The sequence below is a fragment of the Mesoplodon densirostris genome, chromosome 2 (genome assembly GCF_025265405.1).
Source record: "Mesoplodon densirostris isolate mMesDen1 chromosome 2, mMesDen1 primary haplotype, whole genome shotgun sequence".
NCBI classification, from domain to species: domain Eukaryota; kingdom Metazoa; phylum Chordata; class Mammalia; order Artiodactyla; family Ziphiidae; genus Mesoplodon; species Mesoplodon densirostris.
Genome location: NC_082662.1, coordinates 128276364 through 128302704, shown reverse-complemented (window position 1 = coordinate 128302704; position 26341 = coordinate 128276364). Strand labels below are relative to the sequence as shown.

General features: G+C 37.9%; 1 protein-coding gene across 4 annotated transcripts in view; it reads left to right on the top strand.

The window, feature by feature from the left end:
• The window catches only part of SDCCAG8 (SHH signaling and ciliogenesis regulator SDCCAG8), a 274761-nt gene that overhangs the window by 52410 nt on the left and 196010 nt on the right, over positions 1-26341 (top strand). For all 4 annotated transcript variants that reach the window (XM_060090899.1, XM_060090898.1, XM_060090900.1 and 1 more), the window contains one exon: positions 12922-13060. In XM_060090899.1, the coding sequence (XP_059946882.1) occupies positions 12922-13060 (139 nt within the window). The remainder of the gene's footprint in view (positions 1-12921; positions 13061-26341) is intronic.

Sequence of the window (26341 nt, the reverse complement as noted above, 5' to 3'; positions counted from 1 at the left end):
AGTGAGAGGCCCGCATACTGCAAAATAAATAAATAAATAAATAAATAATATACCATCCAATGATGATTTATAGAGGGTGTTCTCTCTCACATGCCTTCTACTTTTCTCTATGCTCAAGGTCACCTCTCTCTGTCTGTTTGGGTTCATTTAAATAGTTCAAACATCACTTCCTCTTAGAAGTATTCTCTCACCAGCCTCACCCCATTTTGTCCTCAATTGATTTGGGCTCCTTCCTCCTGTAATTTTATAATATATTGTGTATACTTGCAGACAGCAACTGTGTTTGTTTATTTCTGTATCCCTGGCTTCTAGCAGAGTACCTGGCCTACAGGCATTTTGGCATTTATTGCTTAACATCAGAGATTGTCTGATTGGAACTGGTGTTGGGAGTCGAAAGACTTGGTCAATAAAGTTGGTTTTGAACTTTGGACAAATGACTTTACTTCCCTAAGTTTGGAGTCTTCTTTTGTTTGAGGGAATAATACCTACCTCTTGGGATATTATAGAGGCAGCTTAGCCTTGTGACTAGAGCACTAGCTTTTGAGTCAATCTGCCTGGGTCCATACTTTGGTTCTACTGATAACTTACTATGTAACCTCACAAAAATTACTTAATTTCTCATGCCTCAATTCCCCCATTTGAAAATGGAGATAAAAGTACCTAATAGTGTTATTTTTGAGGGGACATTGAAAGAATACCTATATAGTGCTTAAAACAGTTTCTGCCATATTGTAAATGCTCTATAAATATTAAAACCCTTCCGTACCTCGCATACTTTAGAAGCAGTCAAATTGTCTGGTAGCCATGGTTTCTACATATGACTAACCTATTGTCTGTTGTATAAAAACTGCATTTCTCCAGTGGTAGTTTTCATGATCTACAGTGGTAGTCCTGCTTTTTCTTAAATATTATATTAATTCTTAAATATATTATTAACTTACTCATATATATTTAACATAATGACAATTTATTAAGTATGTTAAATATATTTTCAGATACAAGTAACGTGTAGTAAACATTTCTTATATGCCAAGGACTGTGCCAGGAAATTTAAAAACAATCTCTTTTAATCTTAGTAAAAGCATTGGTGAAGTAAATACATTACCCTCATTTTACAACTAAGGAAACTGAGGCTCAGAGAAGTTAAAAATTTGCTTGTTGGGCTTCCCTGGTGGCGCAGTGGTTGAGAGTCCGCCTGCCGATGCAGGGGACACAGGTTCGTGCCCCAGTCTGGGAACATCCCACATGCCGCAGAGCGGCTAGGCCCATGAGCCATAGCCACTGAGCCTGTGCGTCCAGAGCCTGTGCTCCGCAACAGGAGAGGCCACAACAGTGAGAGACCTGCGTACCGAAAAAAAAAAAAAAATTGCTTGTTTATATTTGAAAAAAATAATGGAATCATACTTCACAAAAGTAAATTCAAGGTGGTTTAAAGACCTAGATATGCTTCTAGACTACAAAAGTATTAGAAGAAAATATAGAAAAATATCTTAATGGCCTTGGGCTAATTAAAGTTCTGAGCATGATGAGGAAAGTGAGAGTCATGAAGGAAAAAAAAAAGATAAACTCGACTCCATTAAAACAAAACATTCTTGTGATACAATATTGCAAACTAAAAAGATGGGAAAATATTTACATTTTATATAGCAAAAATTTTGGTACAATGTATAAATAATTTCCTTTGAAAGAAACAGAAAAGAAAAACTGCCCAGTTGCAAAGTGGATATAGATTAGGAACTGGTAAGCAATAAAAGAGGAAGATAATACATGAGGAAGTATTCATTCTTTTTTTTAATTGAAGTGTAATACTATGTCATAGTACATAAATACATAGTCACAATATTATGTTAGTTCCAGGTGTACAGCATAGTGGTTTGATAATTCTATACATTTGCAAAATGATCACCACAATAAGTCTAGTAATATCTGTCACCATGTGAAATTATTACGATATTATTAACTATATTCCCCATGCTGTACATTTCCTCCTTTTGACTTATTTATTTTGTAACTAGAAGTTTGTAGTGCTTAATCTCACCTGTTTTACTCATCCTTCCAAACCCCTCCTCTCTGGAAACTCCCTGTTTGTTCTCTGTATCTATGAGTCTGTTTCTATCCTGTTATGTTTGTTCCTTTGTTTTGTTTTGTTTTGTCTTGTTTTTCAGGTTCCACACATAAGTGAAATCATATGGTATTTGTCCTTTCTCTGTGTGACTTATTTTAGTTAGCATAATACCCTCTAAGCCCATCCATATTATTGCAGATGGCAAGATTTTATTCCTTTGTATGGCTGAGTAATATTTCATTGTTTATGTATGTGTATATACACACATACATCACATACTCTTTAATCCATTCATCTGTTGATGGACATGTACGTTTCTTCTATATCATGGCTATTGGAAATAAGGCTGCAATGAGCATAGGGGTGCATACATCCTTTTGAATTTCTGTTTTTGTTTTCCTCTGAAAAATACCCAGAGGTGAAATTGCTGGATCCTATAGTAGTTCTACTTTTAATTTTTTGAGGAACTTCCATACTGTTTTACCTAATGGCTTACTAATTTACATTTCCAACAACAGTGCTCTAGAGTTGCCTTTTCTCCACATCTTTGCCAACACTTGTTATTTGTTGTCATTTTGATGATAACCATTCTGACAGGTATGAAGTGCTATCTAATTGTGCATTTTCCTGATGATTAGTGTTGCTGAGCATCTTATCATGTGGCTGTTGGCCATCTATTTGAATTCTTTGGAACAATGTCTATTCAGGTCCTCTGCCCAGTTTTTAATCAGGTTATTTTTTTATGTTGAGTTGCATGAGTTCTTTGGATATTTACCCCTTATCAGATATATTGTTTGGATATTAACCCCTTATCAGATACATAGTTTACCAATATCTTCTCCCATTCAGTAGGCTGCCTTTTCATTTTGTTGATAGTTTCCTTCACTGTGTAAAAGCATTTTAGTTTAATGTAGTCACACTTGTTTATTTTTGTTTTGTTTCCCTTGTGAGATGTATCAAAAAATATTGCTAAGACCAATGTCAAAGAGCATACTGGCTATGTTTTCTTCTAGGAGTTTTATAGTTGCAGGTCTTACATTTAATTCTTTAATCCATTTTCAGTTTATTTGTGTTTATGGTGTGAAAAAGCAGTCCAGTTTGACTCTTTTGCATGTAGCTGTCAAGGTTTACTAACACCATTCATTGAAGAGGCTGTCTTTTCCCCATTGTATGTTCTTGGCTACTTTGTCATAGATTAACTGACCACGTAAGCATGGGTTTATTTCTGGGCTCTCTATTCTGTTCCATTGGTCTATGTGTCCATTTTTGTGCCAGTACCATATTGTTTTGATTACTGTAGCTTTGTAGTATGGTTTGAAATCAGGGAGTGTGATACCTTCATCTCTATTCTTCTTTCTCAACATTGTTTTGTCTATTCAGGGTCTTTTGTGTTTCCAAACATATTTTAGAATTATTTTCTCTGGTTCTGTGAAAAATGCCATTGGCATCTTGATAGGGATTGCATTGAATCTGTAGATTACCTTGGGTACTATGGACATTTTAACAATATTAATTCTTTCAATCCATGAACAAGGGATATCTTTCCATTTTTTCTGCCATCTTCAGTTTCTTTCATTAGTGTTTTATAGCTGTCCAATTATAGGTCTTTTACCTCCTTAGTTAGATTTATTTCTAGGTATTTTATTCTTTTTAATGCGATGGGAAACTGGATTGTTTTCTTAATTGCTCTTTCTGATAGTTTATTGTTAATGTATAGAAATTCAGCAGATTTCTGTATATTAATTTTGTATCCTAGAACTTTACTGAATTCATTGATGACTATTATTTTTTTGGTGGCATCTTGGGGATTTTTTACATATAGTATCACATGACCTGCAAACAATGACAGTTTTACTTCTTCCTTTCCAATTTGGATTCCTTTTATTTCTTGTCTGATTGCTGTGGCTAGGACTTCCAATACTATGTTGAATAAAAGTGGTGAGAGTCAAAATTAAATAAGTTGACTGTGTAGAATAAGTGGAGCTGCAAGTATCATCTCACACCAGTCAGAATGGCCATCTTCAAAAAATCTACAAACAATAAATGCTGGAGAGGGTGTGGATAAAAGGGAACCTTCATACACTGCTGGTGGGAATGTAAATTGATACAGCCACTATGGAGAACAGTATGGAGGTTCCTTAAAAAACTAAAAATAGAACTACCATATGACCTAGCAATCCCACTACTGGGCATATACACTGAGAAAACCATAATTCAAAAAGAGTCATGTACCACAATATTCATTGCAGCTCTACTTACAATAGCCAGGACTTGGAAGCAACGTAAGTGTCTATTGACAGATGAATGGATAAAGAAGATGTGGCACATGTATGCAATAGAATATTACTCAGCCATAAAAAGAAATGAAATTGAGTTATTTGTAGTGAGGTGGATGGACCTAGAGTCTGTCATACAGAGTGAAGTAAGTCAGAAAGAGAAAAACAAATACTGTATGCTAACACATATATATGGAATCTAAGAAAAAAAAAAGTCATGAAGAACCTTGAGGCAAGACGAGAATAAAGACACAGGCCTACTAGAGAATGGACTTGAAGATATGGGGAGGGGGAAGGGTAAGCTGGGACAAAGTGAGAGAGTGGCATGGACATATATACACTACCGAACGTAAAATAGCTAGCTAGTGGGAAGCAGCCGCATAGCACAGGGAGATCAGCTTGGTGCTTTGTGACCACATAGAGGGGTGGGATAGGGAGGGTGGGAGGGAGGGAGACACAAGAGGGAAGAGATATGGGAACATAAGTATATGTATAACTGATTCATTTTGTTATAAAGCAGAAACTAACACACCATTTGTAAAGCAATTATACTTCAGTAAAGATGTTAAAAAAAATATTACTCGGCCATAAAAAGAAACGAAATTGAGTTATTTGTAGTGAGGTGGATGCACCTAGAGTGTGTCATACAGAGTGAAGTAAGTCAGAAAGAGAAAAACAAATACTGTATGCTAACACATATATATGGAATCTAAGAAAAAAATAAGGTCATGAACCTAGGGGCAAGGCGGGAATAAAGACGCAGACCTACTAGAGAGTGGACTTGAGGGCATGGGGAGCAGGAAGGGTAAGCTGGGACAAAGTGAGAGAGTGGCATGGACATATATACATTACCAACTGTAAAATAGATAGCTCGTGGGAAGCAGTCACATAGCACAGGGAGATCAGCTCAGTGCTTTGTGACCAGCTGGGAGGGTGGGAGGGAGGGAGATGCAAGAGGGAAGAGATATGGGGATATATGTATATGTATAACTGATTCACTTTGTTATAAAGCAGAAACCAACACACCATTGTAAAGCAATTATACTCCAATAAAAATGTTAAAAAAAAAACCAAAACCAACGCAGCCAAAATAAATAAATAAATAAATTTATTTATTTAAAAAAAAAAAAAAGAAGTAAGGGTGCCTGTTAAGCACCGATTGGCTGGGGCTTGAAATGATTGCTTAGTTACAAGGAGGGATCTTGAGACCATCAGGTTGCAGGTGGCAGCTGCCAGCAGATACTGTTTTGAGAATAGGTGGTGGTGTCCTTGAGTCTGATACTGTGATAGGGAAGAACAAATCTGACTCCATATAAAATCTGTTCCTTTTATTTTAACCTTTGTATTCTATGGCTTTTGCTTCAAGTTAATAATGTTGCCTATAGCCTAAAGTATACAGGATAGCGCATTCTCAAGGTTCTGACCTTTAAGAGTATAACACTTTTCCATTCATATAAAGATAAAAAGTTGAAGAACAGAGAGTAACATTTGTTTTGTTGGAGGTTTACAGGAACATTGTGACCTAACCTTCATGGATGAAGGATTCCTGCACCAAGAAGTTTGCAACAACCAAACTCACCCCTCCCTCAGCTTGCCCTTAAAAATATTTTGCTGAAACCGTTCAGGGAGTTAGGGTTTTTTGGGGGATCAGTCCCCCATTTTCCTTGCATGGCCCTGCAATAAACCTTTCTCTGCTCCCCCTGCCCCCCTGCCAAAAAATAGTGGTGAGAGTGGGAATCCTTGTCTTATTCCTGATCTTAGAGGAAATGCTTTCTGCTTTTCACTGTTGATTGTGATGTTAGTTGTGGGCTTATCATATATGGCCCTTATTATGTTGAGGTATATTCCCTCTAAACGTTTTTTTTCTGGAGAGGTTTTATTATAAATGAATGTTGAATTTTGTCAGAAAGCTTTTTCTGCATCTACTGAGATGATCATATGGTTTTTATTCTTCAGTTTGTTAATGTGGTGTATCACACTGATTGATTTGCAGATATTGAAAAATCCTTTCATTCCTAGGATAAATCCCATTTGATCATGGTGTATGATCCTTTTAATGTATTGTTGGATTTGGTTTGCTAGTATTTTGCTGAGGGTATTTAATTTCCATCTAGGTTCTTCAGTCTGGTTTTGGTGTCAGGGTGATGCTGGCCTCATAAAATGGGCTTGGAAGAGTTCCTTCCTCTGCAGTTTTTTTGGAATAGTTTGAGAAGGATAGGTATTAACTCTTCTCTGAACATATGGTAGAATTCACCTGTGAAGCCACCTGGTCCTGGACTTTGGTTTGTTGGGAGATTTTTTAAATTACTAATTCAATTTCATTATGAGTAATTGGTCTATTCATATGTTCTATTTCTTTCTGGTTCAGTATTGGGAGATTGTACATTTCTGGGAATTTGCCCATTTCTTCTGGGTTGTTCATTTTATTGGCATAATATTGTTCATAATAATTTATTATAATTCTTTGGGTTTCTGTGGTGTTGGTTGTAACTTCTCATTCATCTTTTCTATTGTTGTTTTAGTCTCTATTTTGTTTATTTCTACTCTGATCTTCATGATTTCTATCCTTTAGCTAACTTTGGCTTTTGTTCTTCTTTTTCTGCTACCTTTAGGTATAAGGTTAGGTTATTTATTTGAGATTTTTCTTGTTTTCTGAAGTACGTTTGTATCTATAAAATTCCCTCTTAGAACTGCTTTTGCTGCATCCCATAGACTTTGGATCATTTTCCTTTATCTACAGATATTTTTTATTTCTTCTTTGATATCTTCAGTGGCCCATTGGTTGTTTTTAGCATATTGTTTATACTCCATGTATTTGTGTTTTTTTTTTTTTTTTTTTTTTTCTTTTTGCGGTATGCGGGCCTCTCACTGTTGTGGCCTCTCCCGTTGCGGAGCACAGGCTCCGGATGCGCAGGCCCAGCGGCCATGGCTCACGGGCCCAGCCGCTCCGCGGCATATGGGATCCTCCCAGACCGGGGCACGAACCCGTATCCCCTGCATCGGCAGGCGGACTCTCAACCACTGCGCCACCAGGGAGGCCCTATTTGTGTTTTTTGTAGGTTTTTTTTCCTCATAGGTGATTTCAAGGTCAGAAAAGATGCTTGATATGATTTCAATTTTTTTTTAATTTACTGAGGCTTGTTTCATGTCCTAGCATGTGATCTGTCCTGGAGAATGGAAAGAATGTATAATCTGCTGGTTTTGGATGAAATGTTCCACATATATCTATTAAGTTATTTGGTCTAATGTATCATATAAGGACAGTGTTCCCTTATTGATTTTTCTGTTTGGATGATCTGTCCATTGATTTAAGTGGGATATTAAGGTCCACTTCTATTATTGTGTCAGTAACTCCCTTTATGGTTGTTAATATTTGCTTTATGTATTTAGGTGCTCCTATGTTGGGTGCATATATAGTTATACTTGTTATATCATCTTCTTGGATCAATCCCTTGATCGTTATATAATGTCCTTCTTTGTCTCTTGTTACACTCTTTGTTTTGAAGTCTATTTTGTCTGATAAAAGTATTGTGCTCCCAGCTTTGTTTTGATTTTCATTTGCATGGATTATCTTCTTCCATCCTCTCACTTTCAATCTGTGTGTGTCTTTAGATCTGAAGTGAGTTTCTTGTAAGCAGCATATATACAGGTGTTGTTTCTGTATCCATTCAGCCACTCTGTGTCTTTAGATTGGAGGCTTTAGTCCATTTACATTTAAAATAATTAGTGATAACTCTGTATTCATTGCCATTTTGTTAATTGTTTTGGGGTTATTCTTGAAGTTCTTTTCTGTCCCTTCTTCTCTGCTATTTTCCTTTTTCATTTTATGACTATTTTTAGTTTCTTGTTTGTACTTCTTTCTCATGTGTGTGTGTGTGTCTACTACTCTGTCTTCCAGTTTGCTGATATTTCCTATGTATTATCTAACCTACTATTGATTCCTTCTAGTGTATTTTTAAATTTCAGTTATATATTCTTCAGCTCTGTTTGATTCTTTTTGTATTTTCTAAGTTTTTGTTAAACATCTTCCTGTGTTCATCCACTTTCCTCCCAAATTCATTGTGCATGTTTATGATCATTACCTTGAACTCTTTATTAGAGACTGCTTATCTCCACTTCACCTAGTTCTTCTTTGCAACTGTTATCTTATTTTTTTTTTTTTTTTTTTTTTTTTTTTTTTTTTTTTTTTGCGGTATGCGGGCCTCTCACTGTTGTGGCCTCCCCCGTTGCGGAGCACAGGCTCCGGACGCGCAGGCTCCGGACGCGCAGGCTCAGCGGCCATGGCTCACGGGCCCAGCCGCTCCGCGGCATATGGGATCCTCCCAGACCGGGGCACGAACCCGTATCCCCTGCATCGGCAGGCGGACTCTCAACCACTTGCGCCACCAGGGAGGCCCTGTTATCTTATTTTAAAAGGTATTCATTCTGTTATTATTCAAGGAAATACCATTTTAAAAATGCCAACTATCAAATTGGTGAACATTTTAAAAAGGTCTCAAGAACGATGAGGCTATGAATAAGTGTGTATTTTCATACCCTGCTGGTGGAACTATAAATTGACACTACTTTGAAGGGTAATTTAGCACTATTCATTAATATTTAAATTATGTATTACACATTTCAAAATCTACCATAGAGAATGTATGTATGTGCATAATGGGGCATTTGTAGGAACTCTTTTTGCAGCATTATTTGTGATGGTATCATGATATTTTGATTTAATAAGAAATATGTATTTTGGTCTTCATCTCCTGTTCCTTGCATAGAGCTCCTAAAACTCTTATATTTTTCTAAGTGGTAAAAGTAATAGGTACATATTTTGTACTAATATTTGGGTTTTGTCCCCTGCTTCTGAAATAGGTTGTTATTCTTAAGAAGCCCATTTCATCCACTCCTCTGAGTTTATGTTAAGTAGATGACTTTTGGAAACCCACTAAGGATGGGAGTGCTGGTTGCCACAGAAACCATCCATATGATTAGAAGATTGGAATTTTCTGTCTCTACTCCCCAACCTTTAGGAAGGGGAAGGGCTGGAGATGGAGTCCAGTCACAAATGGCAGTGATTTAATCAAGCATGCCTATGGAACTTCTATAAAAACCCTAAACAATGGAGCTTAGGGAGCTTCTGGATTGGTCAAAACATTGAGGTGGTAGAGGGTGACACTCCCAGACAGGGCATGGAAGGTCCACACCCCTTCCCGCATACCTTGCCCTAGGCATCTCTTCTGTTTATCTGTTCATGAGTTGGGTCTTTTATGATAAAGGGGAAATAGTAAGGAAAACACTTTCCTCAGTTCTGTGAACTGTTCTAGCAAAGTATTTAATCCTAGAAGGGGTCATGGGAGCCCATGATTTCTGGCCAGTTGGTCAGAGATACAAGATACCTGGGACTTGCAGTTGGCACCTAAAGTGGAGGACAGTTTTGTGGGACTGAGCCTTAACCTGTGGGGTCTGCACCAACTCCAGGCAGATAGTGTCAGAATTGAGTTAGTGTCCACTGAGAATTAAGAGAAGTGCTGTATGTGGAAAACCTACACATGTGGTATCAGAAGTGTTGTGAATACAGAAACTGGGTGTAGGAGAAAACAAGAGGTTTTTCTTTTAGATGTGAACAACCTAAATATCCTTCAAAGAAGAATAACTAAACTGCAGTTGAGATAACTATGAAATTTTATGCACAGCCAAAAAAAATGATTGAAGTAGATCTATATGTACTAATGTGGGACTAAGCTCCAAAATATGTTGTTGAAGGAAAAAAATAAAACCAGATGAGAAAGACATACCTGGTATGAAACTGTTTGTATTCTTTCAGAGGTCCATTCACAACCTTATTATATATTTTCTCCAGGTTCATACATATGCATAGAAAAAGATATGAAAGAATAAACACACAATATTTAACAGTGATTACCACTGGAGAAGTAGAAGAAGGCATTGAAATGGAAAGTATGTGTTAAATAGGTCTCTAACCATATTGGTAATTAATTATAAGGAGAAAGTAATGAAAATTAATTTTTAAATGGAAAAAGCATATTCAAAGTCATGCAGATAAAGAGGATAGTCTAAGATAAACTAAGTCTGACAAAACCAATCAACAAATAAAAAACTTTTTTCCCCCTATTATATTGCATTTCATATTATCCTTTTAGGTCATGAGAAAAATATTTTGAAAGGAAGCTACAGTGTTTACATTGATTCCAAGTCTGGCAGTCATTTAGAAATTAGATTCTTGCTCAGTTATATATTTCTTTGTCTCTATCCTAAATTTCAGCTCTTAGCCTCTTAAAATAAATGTTAACCTTCTCAGTTCGGTTTTCTGCTTTTGTCAGCATGTCATTGGCTCATGTTCTACCTTAATAACAGTATACTATGGAAGGTTTCTGCTTTTATTATAAATGAAAATCTTTGTCTATATGACCTAAGCTGGTGTTCAGTTTCTTTCAGTTTACTAATGCAGAATGCTGAATACTGAGTGTATGCTGACTTTGAAGAGTGACCAAAACTTTTTACATTTGGATTTCTAGTTTGAAACATAATTAGAAGCCTGAACCCTCAAAGAACTGTATCATAGTATTTCCTGCATGACTCTAATATGGATTTTTAAAAAGTTATATCCCAAATATGATAAATCAAAAGAGTTTCCTGGTCTCTATTCAAAATGTAGTATTGTAACACTAGTTTTAAGCTACGTTGTTGATTTTTTAGCATGTAATTTATTGACTCTGTGACATAACATTGGGCAGCTGAAAAGGAGAGGATCAGGCACAACTTGGAGACCAGACAACCCATATGTTTGTGGTGTTTTGTTAGGGCACTTGGGACTTTTTGGAGAGAATACTTAACGGCTGCTGAGTACATTGGATATAATTTAAAAGTTGGTTTGAAGTCCTTATAGTATTTTTTAATTTCTGCCTTCCACTCAGACCTCATTATGTCATGAAGTAGGTAAGAGCAATAATAACTGCTCTTTCTTTCTTAATGATCAAAATACTTTCAAATGGGAATCACGGTGGAACTGCTTTATATTAAATTCCTTTCTGTAGCTCATAGTGCCTTGGAGGAGCTTCAATGTACTTTTCAGACAGGAGAAATGATTACTACTGTACTATCCTGGGACTTCAGTCCAGCTTGTGACTTGGGGCTGTTTGATTGGCAATCTTCTGTATAGCTGGCTTTGAAAGACTATGAATAGGAACTTCCCAGAAATGAGGAAGAAGGAAATGTTTTAGTTAGCCCTCTAGACTTTCTTTTTAAAAACAGTGATAATACTTATTAACAATGCTTAATAAAGCTTAAAACTGCTAGCAACTGTGGAATAACTTAAGAATTAAAGGCACTTCTTAGGCACTCCATATTTCAAGATGAAGCTCATGTATATATCAGCCCAACTCTCTCTTTTCCTTATTTTAAACATTGGCCAAGATTATTCAGGGACTTTCTCCTTTTTGCTCTGATTGTTACACTAGGCTCCTTAAATACTACATGCTCGTTAGTTCATCCCAGAACTGACACCCATGCTTCTTACCTCATCTTCTGTCTCAGCTGCTCTTTCATCTGGATCATGATGGCATGTTACAGAGTTAATGCTGTATTGCTTGTTTTGTTTGAAAAACTCCTTGATCATATTCATCAAAATATTCCCATGGTATTTTTAAGCAGTTAAAGAACTTTTGCCTTGGAAGATGGTAGCTTGGAGAACTGCCCTCTCATTCTCACATCATGTAAATTTGTAAAATTTCCCATTGTGAGAGGCTCACTCAGGCCTGGCATTGGGCTGGCCATGTAGACTTTTATATGGATTTATTTAATCCATAAGATTGGATCCTTACTATTTTACATGCCAACGCATTTTGGCATTCAGTTCAATTCTATCCCCAAGAAATAGCTTAGCCTAGGGTACTTCTGAAAATTGCTAAGGAAGGGATCTAGGGATCTAGGCAAGTGTCAAAACCCGTGGGATAAGATTTTGTAAAATGATGAACATTATATGTGTAACCAGGGCACTTGAGTGATTCAACAGTACTACCCATTGAAAGAAGAAATATGTTCATAAGTAGGTGAAAGTTTTTAATTCATAGAGAAGGGTGAAAAAGAGGATTGTGAAGGAAGATGAAAAGGAAAGGACATATGTTTGTTCTATTAGAGAGGAGACTCGGCAGTGTAAACAAAATCTCAGTAGTCCCTTCTTACCATGGTTACTTCTACTTTGAAGTACAATCCCCACCTTCCCTACTTTATTACTTTTTTCTCCTTTTCTGCCCCCCACCTTTTAAATTTTTAAAGTATTTCCTTTTTTTGGGGCTTCCCTCTCCAGCCCTCAGTGTGCCAGTCCTCTCCATAATTGGTTATTATCCCACATGGATGCAGTCCTGCCATGAACGCTCACAGCTTTTCTGGCTGCTCTGCCTGCCCCTCACCAAGTGAGGACAGAGGGTCTTTCTCTGGGGTGTGCTTGAATATGTGCTGAGCTGGCCTGCCCTGGCTCTTCTTCTAATACATATTAATGCTTTTTTTTCCTGACGTATGAATACACGATCATTTGATCATTTGTTGTTTTCAATATTCTTTTTGTGCTGACAGAGAAAGAGATGACTTAATGTCTGCACTAGTTTCCGTGAGGAGCAGCTTGACAGAGGTGCAGCAAAGAGAAGTCAGTGCTTATGAGCAGGTGAAACAAGCTGTGCAAATGACTGAGGAGGCCAACTTTGAGAAAACCAAGGCAAGTCTAATAAAATTAAAACAAAGGCATGCCATAATTGCCTTTTTTTTCTTTTCTGAGTATTTGTTTGGTTATTCTCCATAACTAAACCCTTTTTTCCAAACACACAAAGTGAATACCAGTTTGTTAATGTTGACTTTCTAAATTAAACAAATTTGCTCTTTGGAGAATTCTTATTCCCCTGCAAATTCTCTTGCTGTATCACTATTGAAAGAATAGTATTATGATGTGATACAGTACTGTGAGAGACTTGTATGCTTAATCTTTTTATTTGCTGATAACTTTTAATGCGAAGTTAAACTATTAGCACCCATAGTCACCCATTTGTGTATGCTCATGTATGTGAAGACAGATGTTTTTCCTCTATACCTGGGAAAGTTTGAGAACATCCAGATATGCCACAATAATAATATATGTGTACTTAATAGCATCTTTAGCTATGAGTCTGTATCCATTGTGTGCTTAAGTCAAACACATTTAATGATAATGATAATGACAGTAATAGTTAACACTTAGTGATCAGGCAGTGTTCTAAGCACTTTGAATAGTAGGAGGTTACTGATGATTCATTGCTGTGTTTGGGGGCCACACCTTAAACCATTAAAGTTGCTATGTATTTTCCCTAAACACACTAGCCACGCTTCAAGTACTTAGTAGCCACATGTAGCTAGTGATTACTGTATTGGTCAGTGCAGATATAGAACATTTCCATTATCACAAAAAATGCTTTAGATAGCATTGGTCTAAGCCATATAGTAGCATCACTATTTTATTAAACTATTGGACTAATCAACTTTATATTAAGCTGCTCCTCAGTCATTGCCTTACCCATTTATCTCTATCCAGGTCGTCTTTAACTCTTCCTAGACCATTTGACCCTCATAATGCCCCTATGCCTTTTGAAACTTATATTCATTCTGACCAAATGCCCTAACGTATTTTGTTTCCTCAAACACTCTTACTTCTTCATTTGGAGACTGACTCTAGCTGTCCCTTGCTGATGTTATGACCCTCAAAACCTCCAGGGAAGCCCTTTGCTGTTCATTTCATCTCATGTGGCTGTGATGGAGGGGTCAGCATTCATATCACCCCATACTGCTGTTTCCAGGCCTTTGCTTTCGTACCTACTCCTAACTCCTCTTTGAAATTAGTTTACCACTTCTCTTTGAAATCATCGTTGATTCTTCTCTCCCTAATTTTTTTTTTTTTTTCTTTTTGCTGTATGCGGGCCTCTCACTGCTGTGGCCTCTCCCGTTGCGGAGCACAGGCTCCGGATGCGCAGGCCCAGCGGCCATGGCTCACGGGCCCAGCCGCTCCGCGGCATATGGGATCCTCCCAGACCGGGGCACGAACCCGTATCCCCTGCATCGGCAGGCGGACTCTTAACCACTGCGCCACCAGGGAGGCCCCTCCCTAATTTTAATCAATATAAACTCTCAATCTAGAAGACACTGTTTGACATTTTTTTTTAAAGAAAATCATCCATCACTTGGGTTTATAAAATAGTTGTAAGATCTTTGACACTTTTTAAGAGCTTTAGCCTCTGACACTTTTCCCCCTTGTCACGTCCTTTCAGGCTGCTATAACAAAGACACCTTAGACAGGGTGGCTTAAACAACAAACACTTATTTCTCACAGTTCTGGGAAGTCCAAGATCAAGGCACCAGTAGATTCGGTGTTTGGTGAGAGCTCACTTTCTGGTTCATAAACAGCTGACTTCTCACTGTGTCTTCACATGGTGGAAGGGGCAAGGGAACTCTTTGAAGTCTGTTTTATAAGGGCACTAATCCCATTCATGAGGGCTCCACCTTCATGACCTAATCACCTCCCATAGGGCCCACCATCTAATTCCATCATATTGGGGGTTAGATTTCTACATGTGACTTTTGGAGAGGCACACACATTCAGTCCATAGCACCCTCTACTTTATTTCTTTTCATCATTCTGAAAGGTTTCCACATCCATACTGTTAACATATGCAACATCTTAGTCCCAACACACTTTGCTTTCCTTAACTCTAACATTTTCTCTGTTCTTCTGTAACTCCCACATGAACTGAAGGGTCCACGAGATCTCAAACTCTAAAAGTGATCTCTCTGACCAGAGCCTTTTCTCTTCCTCCCTATCTCAGTTAAATCTACTCAGTGTCCTCATAACTGCCTCCAGTTCTTCTACCTCCTCTCATATCTCATTTTATCTATTATCTTCAGGCTGTTCCTCTTCCCTTTCCATTTAGATGTGAATTTTATGATCTCAAACTAACTTCATTATATTCACTTCATCAAAACAGCTGTGTTGTATACCCACTGAATGGCACTTTTGTCCACTGTCATGCCCTGATTGGGAACTGGATGTCATCCTCTCCTTTGGCTTCCAACCAATCACTAAATAGGAGTTTTAATCCCTGAAGTTTGCTTGAATTCTTTCCTCACTGTCACCTTTCTTGTTCAGGATACCATCATCTCTGGATTCATGAATTATAACAGCCCTTGTCTCTTTTCCTTCACTCCATTCCCTACAATGCAGCTAGAAGTGATCTTTCTTCAAAGCAGATTTGATCATGTGACTCTCTGACTTAAAATCCATCAGTGATTTCCCACTGCCTTCAGGGTAATCTCCAAACTACTTCACATGCTTATGAGGTCTGTCCTAATGTGCTTCCTTTCGACCTTTAGTGTCACTTTTTACTCTCCCCCAACAAACTCAGCCCCTGTCAGCTTGGAAAGGCAGTAGAATTTAGAGGTTGGTCATGGTCTTAGTAGAGTTAGCGAGACCTAGATTCAACTTCCAGCTCCACCATTCACCAGCTGTGTGACCTTGGGCAAGTTATTTAATTCTCTGTGCCTCAGTTTTTCTTCATCTGTGAAATGGAAATAATATCTGACACATAGGATTTTAATGAGGACTGTATTTTAAAATTTATATCTGTTATCTTATAGAAACTCTAAGTAGTTGTGGTGATGGTGATGGCTATTAATCCCTGTGTTTATGCCATGCTTTTTCTAGCCTCTGGGTCTCTGTACATGCCATGCAAATTCTTCTCCACACCATTGCTTGGATATTTTTTCATCCTTCATGCCACTGTCTCTAGAAAATCTCTGATCTCCCATGTCTAGATTTGATGTACCTCTTATGTACTTTAAAAACAGGGTTTCTCAACCTTGGCATGATTGACATTTTGATGTACATAATTCTTTGTTTTAGAGATTGTCCTCCACGTTATAGGATATTTAGCAGCACCTCTGGCCTCTACCCACTAGATTCCAGTAGCACATCCCTCTCCCCCAAGTTCTGATAACCAAAGATACCTCCAGACACTGCCAAATGACCCCGAGGGGGGTGGTGCACAATTGCCCCCAGTTGAGAACTACTCATTACAGCATTTATCAAAATGTATTATTATTGGTTATTTGTCTGTATCTTTCATTAAACTTTAAACTCTCTGGCAGGAAGTAACTTGTCCATCTTGTCACTATTAAACCCCTAGTATCTTACATAGTGTTTGGTAAGTAATAGGTACTCAGTAAATATCCGCTAAGGGAATTGCAGTGCGCTCTCAGTAACACTCTAGAATTCTGTTATTCTTACCTTTCCAATTTAACTACTTTACCAGTGCCACGTGAAAGTTAAGCCAAATCATACATGTTTTTTCCTATCATTTTCAGCCTATCGAGTGTTACTGAGGGAAGCCATGTAAGAAAGCAACAGAATGAATTCCACAGGAGAGTAATACCAGTCACGTTCAGTGTATAAGTACTGTTTAGCAATTCTTTTCTTTGCAGTTGACTACCACATAATACTTTTCTAAATTTTATTTTATTTTATATTTTTTAACATCTTTATTGGAGTATAATTGCTTTACATTGGTGTGTTAGTTTCTGCTTTATAACAAAGTGAATCAGCTATACATATACATATATCCCCCCATATCTCCTCCCTCTTGGGCCTCCCTCCGACCCTCTCTCTCCCACCCCGCTAGGTGGTCACAAAGAATTGAGCTGATATCCCTGTTCTATGCAACTGCTTCCCACTAGCTAGCTATTTTACGTTTGGTAGTATATATAACTCCATACCACTCTCTCACTTCGTCCCAGCTTACCCTTCCCCCTCCCAGTGTCCTCAATCCATTCTCTATGTCTGTGTCTTTATTCCTCTCCTGCCCCTAGGTTCTTCAGAACCTTTTTTTTTTTTTTTTTTTTTTTTTAGATTCTATATATATGTGTTAGCATACAGTATTTGTTTTTCTCTTTCTGACTTACTTCACACTGTATGACAGACTCTCCGGCCATCCACCTCACCACAAATAACTCAATTTTGTTTCTTTTTATGGCTGAGTAATATTCCATTGTATATACGTGCCACATCTTCTTTATCCATTAATCTGTCACTGGACACTAGATTGCTTCCATGTCCTGACTATTGTAAATAGAGCTGCAATGAACATTGTGGTATGTGACTCTTTTTGAATTATGGTTTTCTTAGGGTATATGCCCAGTAGTGGGATTGCTGAGTCATATGGTAATTCTATTTTTAGTTTTTTAAGGAATCTTCATACAGTTCTCCATACTGGCTGTATCAATTTACATTCCCACCAACAGTGCAAGAGGGTTCCCTTTTCTCCACACCCTCTCCAGCATTTATTGTTTGTAAATTTTTTGATGATGGCCATTCTGACCCGTGTGAGGTGATACCTCATTGTAGTTTTGATTTCCACTTCTCTAATGATTAGTGATGTTGAACATCCTTTCATGTGTTTGTTGGCTATCTGTATATCTTCTTTGGAAAAATGCCTATTTAAGTCTTCTGCCCATTTTTGGATTGGGTTGTTTGTTTTTTTGATATTGAGTTGTATGAGCTGCTTGTAAATTTTGGAGATGAATCCTTTGTCAGTTGCTTCATTTGCAAATATTTTCTCTCATTCTCAGGGTTGTCTTTTCGTCTTCTTTATGGTTTCCTCTGCTGTGCAAACGCTTTTAAGTTTCATTAGGTCCCATTTGTGTATTTTTATTTTTATTTCCATTACTCTAGGAGGTGGGTCAAAAAGAATCTTGCTGGGATTTATGTCATAGAGTGTTCTGCCTATGTTTTCCTCTGAGAGTTTGATGATGTCTGGCCTTACATTTAGGTCTTTAATCCATTTTGAGCTTATTTTTGTGTATAGTGTTAGGGAGTGTTCTAATTTCATTCTTTTACATGTACCTGTCCAGTTTTCCCAGCACCACTTATTGAAGAAGCTGTCTTTTCTCCATTGTTCATTCTTGCCTCCTTTATCAAAAATAAGGTGACCATATGTGCGTGGGTTTATCTCTGGGCTTTCTATCCTGTTCCATTGATCTGTATTTCTGTTTGTGCCAGTACCTTACTGTCTTGATTACTGTAGCTTTGTAGTATAGTCTGAAGTCAGCCTGATTTGTTTTTTCTTTCTCCGTTTTTCTTTCTCAAGATTGCTTTGGCTATTCAGGGTCTTTCGTGTTTCCATACAAATTGTGAAATTTTTTGTTCTACTTCTGTGAAAAATGCCATTGGTAATTTGATAGGGATTGCACTGAATCTGTAGATTGCTTTGGGTAGTATAGTCATTTTGACAATGTTGATTCTTCCAATTCAAGAACATGGTATATCTCAAGAACATGGTATATCTCTCCATGTGTTTGTATCATCTTTAATTTCTTTTATCAGTATCTTATAGTTTTCTGCATACAGGTCTTTTGTCTCCTTAAGTAGGTTTATTCCTAGCTATTTTATTCTTTTTGTTGCAGTGGTAAATGGGAGTGTTTCCTTAATTTCTCTTTCAGATTTTTCATCATTAGTGTATAGGAATGCCAGAGATTTCTGTGCATTAATTTTGTAACCTGCCGCCTTACCAAATTCATTGATTAGCTCTAGTAGTTTTCTGGTGGCATCTTTAGGATTCTCTATGTATAGTATCATGTCATCTGCAAGCAGTGACAGCTTTACTTCTTCTTTTCCGATTTGGATTCCTTTTATTTCTTTTTCGTCTCTGATTGCTGTGGCTAAAACTTGCCAAGCTATGTTTAATAACGGTGGTGAGAGTGGACAACCTTGTCTTGTTCCTGATCTTAGTGGAAATTGTTTCAGTTTTTCACCATTGAGAATGATGTTGGCTGTGGGTTTGTCATATATGGCGTTTATTATGTTGAGGTAAGTTCCCTCTATGCCTACTTTCTGGAGGGTTTTTATCATAAATGGGTGTTGAATTTTGTCAAAAGCTTTTTCTGCATCTATTGAGATGTTCATATGGTTTTTCTCCTTCAATTTCTTCATATCACATTGATTGATTTGCATATATTGAAGAATCCTTGTGTTCCTGAGATAAACCTCACTTGATCATGGTGTATGATCCTTTAAATGTGCTGTTGAATTCTGTTTGCTAGTATTTTGTTGAGGATCTATGTTCATCAGTGATATTGCCCTGTAGTTGCCTTTCTTTGTAACATGTTTGTCTGGTTTGGGTATCAGGGTGATGGTGGCTTTGTAGAATGAGTTTGGGAGTGTTCCTCCCTCTGCTATATTTTGGAATAGTTTGGGAAGGGTAGGTGTTAGCTGTTCTCTAAATGTATGGTAGATTCGCCTGTGAAGCCATCTGGTCCTGGGCTTTTGTTTGTTGGAAGGTTTTTTTTTTATTTTTTATGCAGTATGTGGACCTCTCACTGTTGTGACCTCTCCCTTTGTGGAACACAGGCTCTGGACACGCAGGCTCAGAGGACATGGCTCACAGAGCCTAGCTGCTCCACAGCATGTGGGATCTTCCAGGACTGGGGCACGAACCTGTGCCCCCTGCATCGGCAGGTGGACTATCAACCACTGCACCACCAGGGAAGCCCTGTTGAAAGATTTTTAATCCCAGTCTCAATTTCAGTGCTTGTGATTGGTTTGTTTATATTTTCTATTTCTTCCTGGTTCAGTCTCAGAAATTTGTGCTTTTCTAAGAATTTGTCCATTTCTTCCAGGTTGTCCATTTTATTGGCATATAGTTGATTGTAGTAATCTCTCATGATCCTTTGCTTTTCTGCAGTGTCAGTTGTTACTTCTCCTTTTTCATGTCTAATTCTATTGATTTGAGTCTTTTCCCTTTTTTCTTGATGAGTCTGGCTAATGGTTTATCAATTTTGTGTATCTTCTCAAAGAAACAGCTTTTAGTTTTATTGATCTGTGCTATCGTTTCCTTCATTTCTTTTTCATTTATTTCTGATCTGATCTTTATGATTTCTTTCCTTCTGCTAACTTTGGGGGTTTTTTGTTGTTCTTTCTCTAATTGCTTTAGGTGTAAGGTTATGTTGTTTATTTGAGATGTTTCTTGTTTCTTGAGGTAGGATTTTATTGCTATAAACGTCCGTCTTAGAACTGCTTTTGCTGCATCCCATAGGTTTTAGGTCATCATGTTTTCATTGTCATTTGTTTCTAGGTATTTTTTGATTTCCTCTTTGATTTCTTAACTGATCTGTTGGTTATTTAGTAGTGTATTGTTTAGCCTCCATGTGTTTGTATTTTTTTTACAGTTTTTCTTTCCTGTAATTGATATCTGCTCTCATAGCATTTTGGTCAGAAGAGATAGTTGATGATTTCAGTTTTCTTAAATTTACCAAGGCTTGATTTGTGACTCAAGGTGTGATCGATCCTGGGGAATGTTCCATGAGCACTTGAGAAGAAAGTGTATTCTGTTGTTTTTGGATGGAATGTCCATAAATATCAATTACGTCCATCTTGTTTAGTGTATCATTTGAAATTTGTGTTTCCTTATTTATTTTCATTTTGGATGATCTGTCCATTGGTGAAAGTGGGGTGTTAAAGTCCCCTACTATGACTGTGTTACCGTCAATTTCCACTTTTATGGCTGTTAGGATTTGCCTTATGTATTGATATGCTCCTCTGTTGGTTGCATAAATATTTTCAATTGTTTTATCTTCTTCTTGGATTGATTCCTTGATCATTATGTAGTGTCCTTCTTTGTCTCTTGTAATAGTCTTTATTTTAAAGTCTATTTTGTCTGATATGAGAATTGCTACTGCAGCTTTCTTTTGGTTTCCATTTGCATGGAATATCTTTTTCCATCCCCTCACTTTCAGTCTGTATGTGTCCCTAGGTCTGAAGTGGGTCTCTTGTAGACAGCATATATATGGGTATTGTTTTTGTATCCATTCAGCCATTCTGTGTCTTTTGGCTGAAGCATTTAATCCATTTACATTTAAGGTAATTATCAATATGTATGTTCCTATTATCATTTTCATAATTCTTCTGGGTTTGTTAGTGTAGGTCTTTTCCTTCTCTTGTGTTTCCTGCCTACAGAAGTTTCTTTAGGATTTGTTGTAAAACTGGTTTGGTGGTGCTGAATTCTCTTAGCTTTTGCTTGTCTGTAAAGATTTTAATTTCTCCATCAAATCTGAATGAGATCCTTGCTGGGTAGACTAATCTTGGTTGTAGGTTTTTCCCTTTCATCACTTTAAATATGTCCTGCCACTCCCTTCTGGCTTGCAGAGTTTCTGCTGAAAGATCAGCTGTTAACCATATTGGGATTCCCTTGTATATTATTTGTTGTTTATCTCTTGCTGCTTTTAATATTTTTTCTTTGTATTTAATTTTTGATAGTTTGATTAATATGTGTCTTGGTGTATTTCTCCTTGGATTTATCCTGTATGGGACTCTCTCAGCTTCCTGGATTTGATTGACTATTTCCTTTCCCATATTAGGGAAGTTTTCAACTATAATCTCTTTAAATATTTTCTCAGTCCCTTTCTTTTTCTCTTCTTTTTCTGGGACCCTTATAATTCGAATCTTGGTGCATTTAATGTTGTCCCAGAAGTCTCTAGGAGTGTCCTCAATTCTTCTCATTTTTTTTTCTTTATTCTGCTCTGCAGTAATTATTTCCACTATTTTATCTTCCAGGTCACTTATCCGTTCCTCTGCCTCAGTTATTCTGCTATTGATTCCTTTTAGAGAATTTTTCATTTCATGTATTTTGTTGTTCATCATTGTGTCTTTGTTCTTTAGTTCTTCTAGGCCCTTGTTAAACGTTTCTTTTATTTCCTCCATTCTATTGCCAAGATTTTGGATCATCTTTACTATCATTACTTTGAATTCTTTTTCAGGTAGACTGCCTATTTTCTTTTCATTTGTTTGTTCTGGTGGGTTTTTACCTTTCTCCTTCATCTGCTGTGTGTTTCTCTGTCTTCTCATTTTGCTTAACTTACTGTGTTTGGGGTCTCGTTTTTGCAGATTTCAGGTTCGTAGTTCCTGCTGTTTTTGGTGTCTACCCTCAGTGGCTAAGGTTGGTTCAGTGGATTGTGTAGGCTTCGTGGTGGAGGGGACTTTGCCTGTGTTCTGGTGGATGAGTCTGGATCTTGTCTTTCTGGTGGGCAGTACCATGTCCACTGGTGTATTTTGGGGTGTCTGTGGCCTTATTATGATATTAGGCAGCCTGTCTGCTAATGAGTGTGGTTGTGTTCCTGTCTTGCTTGTTGTTTGACATTGGGTTTCCAGCACCGTAGCTTGCTGATCATTGAGTGGAGCTAGGTCTTAGCGTTGAGATGGAGATCTCTGGGAGAGCTTTCACTGTTTGATATTACATGGAGCCGGGAGGTCTCTGGTGGACCAATGTCCTGAACTCGGCTCTCCCACCTCAGAGGCACAGCCCTGACACCCAGCTGGAGCACCAAGACCCTGTCAGCCACATGGCTCAGAAGAAAAGAAAGGAAAGAAAGAAAGAAAGAAAGAAAAAAGTAAAATAAAATAATTTTATTAAAATAAAAAATTATTAAAAATTTAAAAAATTAAAAAGTAATAAAAAAGAAAGAAAGTAAGACGAGAGCAACCAAACCTAAAAACAAATCCACCAATAACAAGCACTAAAAACTATACAAAAAAACAAAGAAAAAAAACGGATAGATAGAACCCTAGGACAAATGGTAAAAGCAAAGCTCTACAGACAAAATCACAGAAAGAAGCATATACATACACAGTCACAAAAAGAGAAAAGGGAAAAACGTGTATATATATATATATATATATATATATATATATATATATATATATATAAAGGAGGAAGAAAGCAACTGAATCAATAAACAAATATACCAATGATAATAAACTCTAAATACTAAACTAAGATAAACATAAAACCAGAAAAAAATGAGATACAGAAAACAAACCCCAAGTCTACAGTTGCTCCCAAAGTCCACCATGTCAATTCTGGGATGATTCATTGCCTATTCAGGTATTCCACAGATGCAGGGTACATCAAGTTGATTGTGGAGATTTAATCTGCTGCTCCTGAGGCTTCTGGGAAAGATTTCCCTTTCTCTTCTTTGGTCGCACAGCTCCTGGGGTTCAGCTTTGGCTTTGGCCCCGCTTTTGTGTGTAGGTCGCCTGAGGGCATCTTTTGGGAAGTCTGATATTTTGTGCCAGCATTCAATATGTGTTCTGTAGGAGTTGTTACACATGTGGATGTATTTCTGATGTATTTGTGGGGAGGAAGGTGATCTCCACGTCTTACTCCTCCACCTTCTTGAAGGTCTCCCTGCCACATGTACTTTAGACTAGACAGGAATGCCACTTTGTTCACTTTCCCAACTCCACTCTTAGCACCTCACTCTCAATAGCTGACCTATTTTACTGGGATCACAACCAACTGACAAGAGCCTCATCAACACTTTCTCATCCCTCAAATGTGTCTTCTCATTTTTTTCTTTCTTATCTGGTCCTCTTACTTCCCTAGATGAATCTCTCTAAGTTCTTGATATCTCCTACTTCCAGGGTTTCAGGGACATTGAGATGTTTGTTATCACATCTTTCTTGTATCTTCCATCCTTCATTCTCCATTGTTTTTACCTTTGTAGCTTTCCATTCACTTCTGAACACATTGCAGTCAGTCTTTTAACAAATTGTAGTCTGATTTCATGCTACTGAATTGGTCACATTATGATCACCAGTCACTTCCTGATTACTAAACCCAGTGAATTCATCTCAGTCCTCATTTGACCCAACTCCAGGAAGACATTAATTGTACTAGCATAACATATCATCATTTCCCCTTGATTAATCTGATGTTTCACTCTGTGGGTCCTCTTTGCATTGCTCTTGTCTACTCTTCCACATGTCTTTTAACTTGTTTTCCACAAGCCTAGAATGCAGACATTCCTCAGTCAGTTCCTAGCCGTCCAGCCATGTTGTCCTAATTTCCAGGACTTTGTGTCTCCCCCTCACTTGACCACCCCCACATTGTGCCTTTAGCTCTAAGAACTCCTCTGTGCCCCAGACCTACATTTCTTGCTTCTACTAGACCTCTTATATGGATGATATGCCATTAGCATCTGAAACTCTACACCACCAAATTGTAAATTCTCTCCTCCTTACTGTCTATCACTCCTTTTCCTTCTACAATTTTCTGTATTATCTTTTCTCAGATAATGGTATTATCATCGTACAAACAGCCCTGGCTTGGAACCTTTAAAATATCTTGGGTCCTCCCCATTCCTCACTGTCAACATCCAATCAGTTATCAAACTCGCACCATATCTTCAAAAACCCCTACTAAGTTATGCCCGCGGCTTCCATACCTATACTCCTGCTCTGGTTCAAGTCTTCACATACTCTTATGCAGCCTATTGCAATAGCCTTCTAATTGGTCTCCCTCAGGTCTCTTTCAATTCCAGTATATCTTTCACATTGCTGCCAAAGTTTTCCTAAACTGTAAATCTCTCTGTTCAGGCAGCTGTCTTCTTGCAGTAGAATAAAAGACAAATCCTTAGCATGACCTTCCAGATCTTTCACTATATGGTCCCACTCTAACTTTTCTAGCCTTATCTTTCACTACAAGTTTTCATATAACCTATGCTGTTTCTATAACATGACCTACAATTGACTATTTCCATGAATTTGCTCATGCTGTACTTTTCTGCACTGTATCCATCTGTGAAGTATCTATTCATTCTATGAGGGGCAACTCTGATGGCAGTCTTCCCAGAAGTTTTCCCCAGCACCTTCTTGTTTGAATTAATCTCTTCCTTCTCTGTATTCCTAGTGAGCTGTGTATAATTTTTGTGGCTGTTTACATAGCCCTCTTCACCAAAAGACCTTAAAAACCAGGTCTGTGACATCTATCATTGTATTCTTCGCATGGCCATTTACATATTAATTGTACAATAAATGTTGTTGAACTGAAGTAAAGTTAATTATTAGCTTTAAATATGAGTATGAATTTTTGTAATTAGTGCTTTTAAAATCCTAATGGTTAAGAACTAGAAAGGCTGTTGTGTATTGTAAATCTGTTTTTCACTGAGTTAGTAATAATTCAAGGATTGATTTCTAAGCAGTTTACAAAATGCAGTGCAAGTCTGGTAGTTTTTATCTCTAAGGTATGTTAAAACATATTAGGGGAGAAAATATTTGCAAGCGAAGCAACTGACAAAGGATTAATCTCCGAAATATACAAGCAGCTCATGCAGTCAATATCAGAAAAACAACCCAATCCAAAAATGAGCAGAAGACATAAATAGACATTTCTCCAAAGAAGATATACAGATTGTCAACAAACACATGAAAAGATGCTCGACATCACTAATCATTAGAGAAATGCAAATCAAAACCAAAATGAGGACTTCCCTGGTGGCGCAGTGGTTGAGAGTCTGCCTGCTGATGCAGGGGACACGGGTTCGCACCCCTGTCCGGGAGGATCCCACATGCTGCGGAGCGGCTGGGCCCATGAACCATGGCTGCTGAGCCTGCACGTCGGGAGCCTGTGCTCCGCAACGGGAGAGGCCACGGCAGTGAGAGGCCTGCATACTGCAACAAAACAAAACAAAACAAAACAAAACAAAAGACACAATGAGGTATCATCTCACACTGGTCAGAATGTCCATCATCAAAAAATCTACAAACAATAAATGCTGGAGAGGGTGTGGAGAAAAGAGAACCCTCCTGCACTGTTGGTGGGAATGTAAATTGATACAGCCACTATGGAGAACAGTTTAGAGGTTCCTTAAAAAACTAAAAATACAACTACCATATGACCCAGCAATCCCACTACTGGACACATACCCTGAGAAAACCATAATTCAAAAAGAGACAAGGGGCTTCCCTCGTGGTGCAGTGGTTGGGAGTGCACCTGCCAATGCAGGGGATGCGGATTTGTGCCCCGGTCCGGGAGGATCCCACATGCCGCAGAGCGGCTGGGCCTGTGAGCCATGGCCGTTGAGCCTGCGCGTCCGGAGCTTGTGCTCCGCAACAGGAGGGGCCATGGCAGTGAGAGGCCCACATACCGCAAAA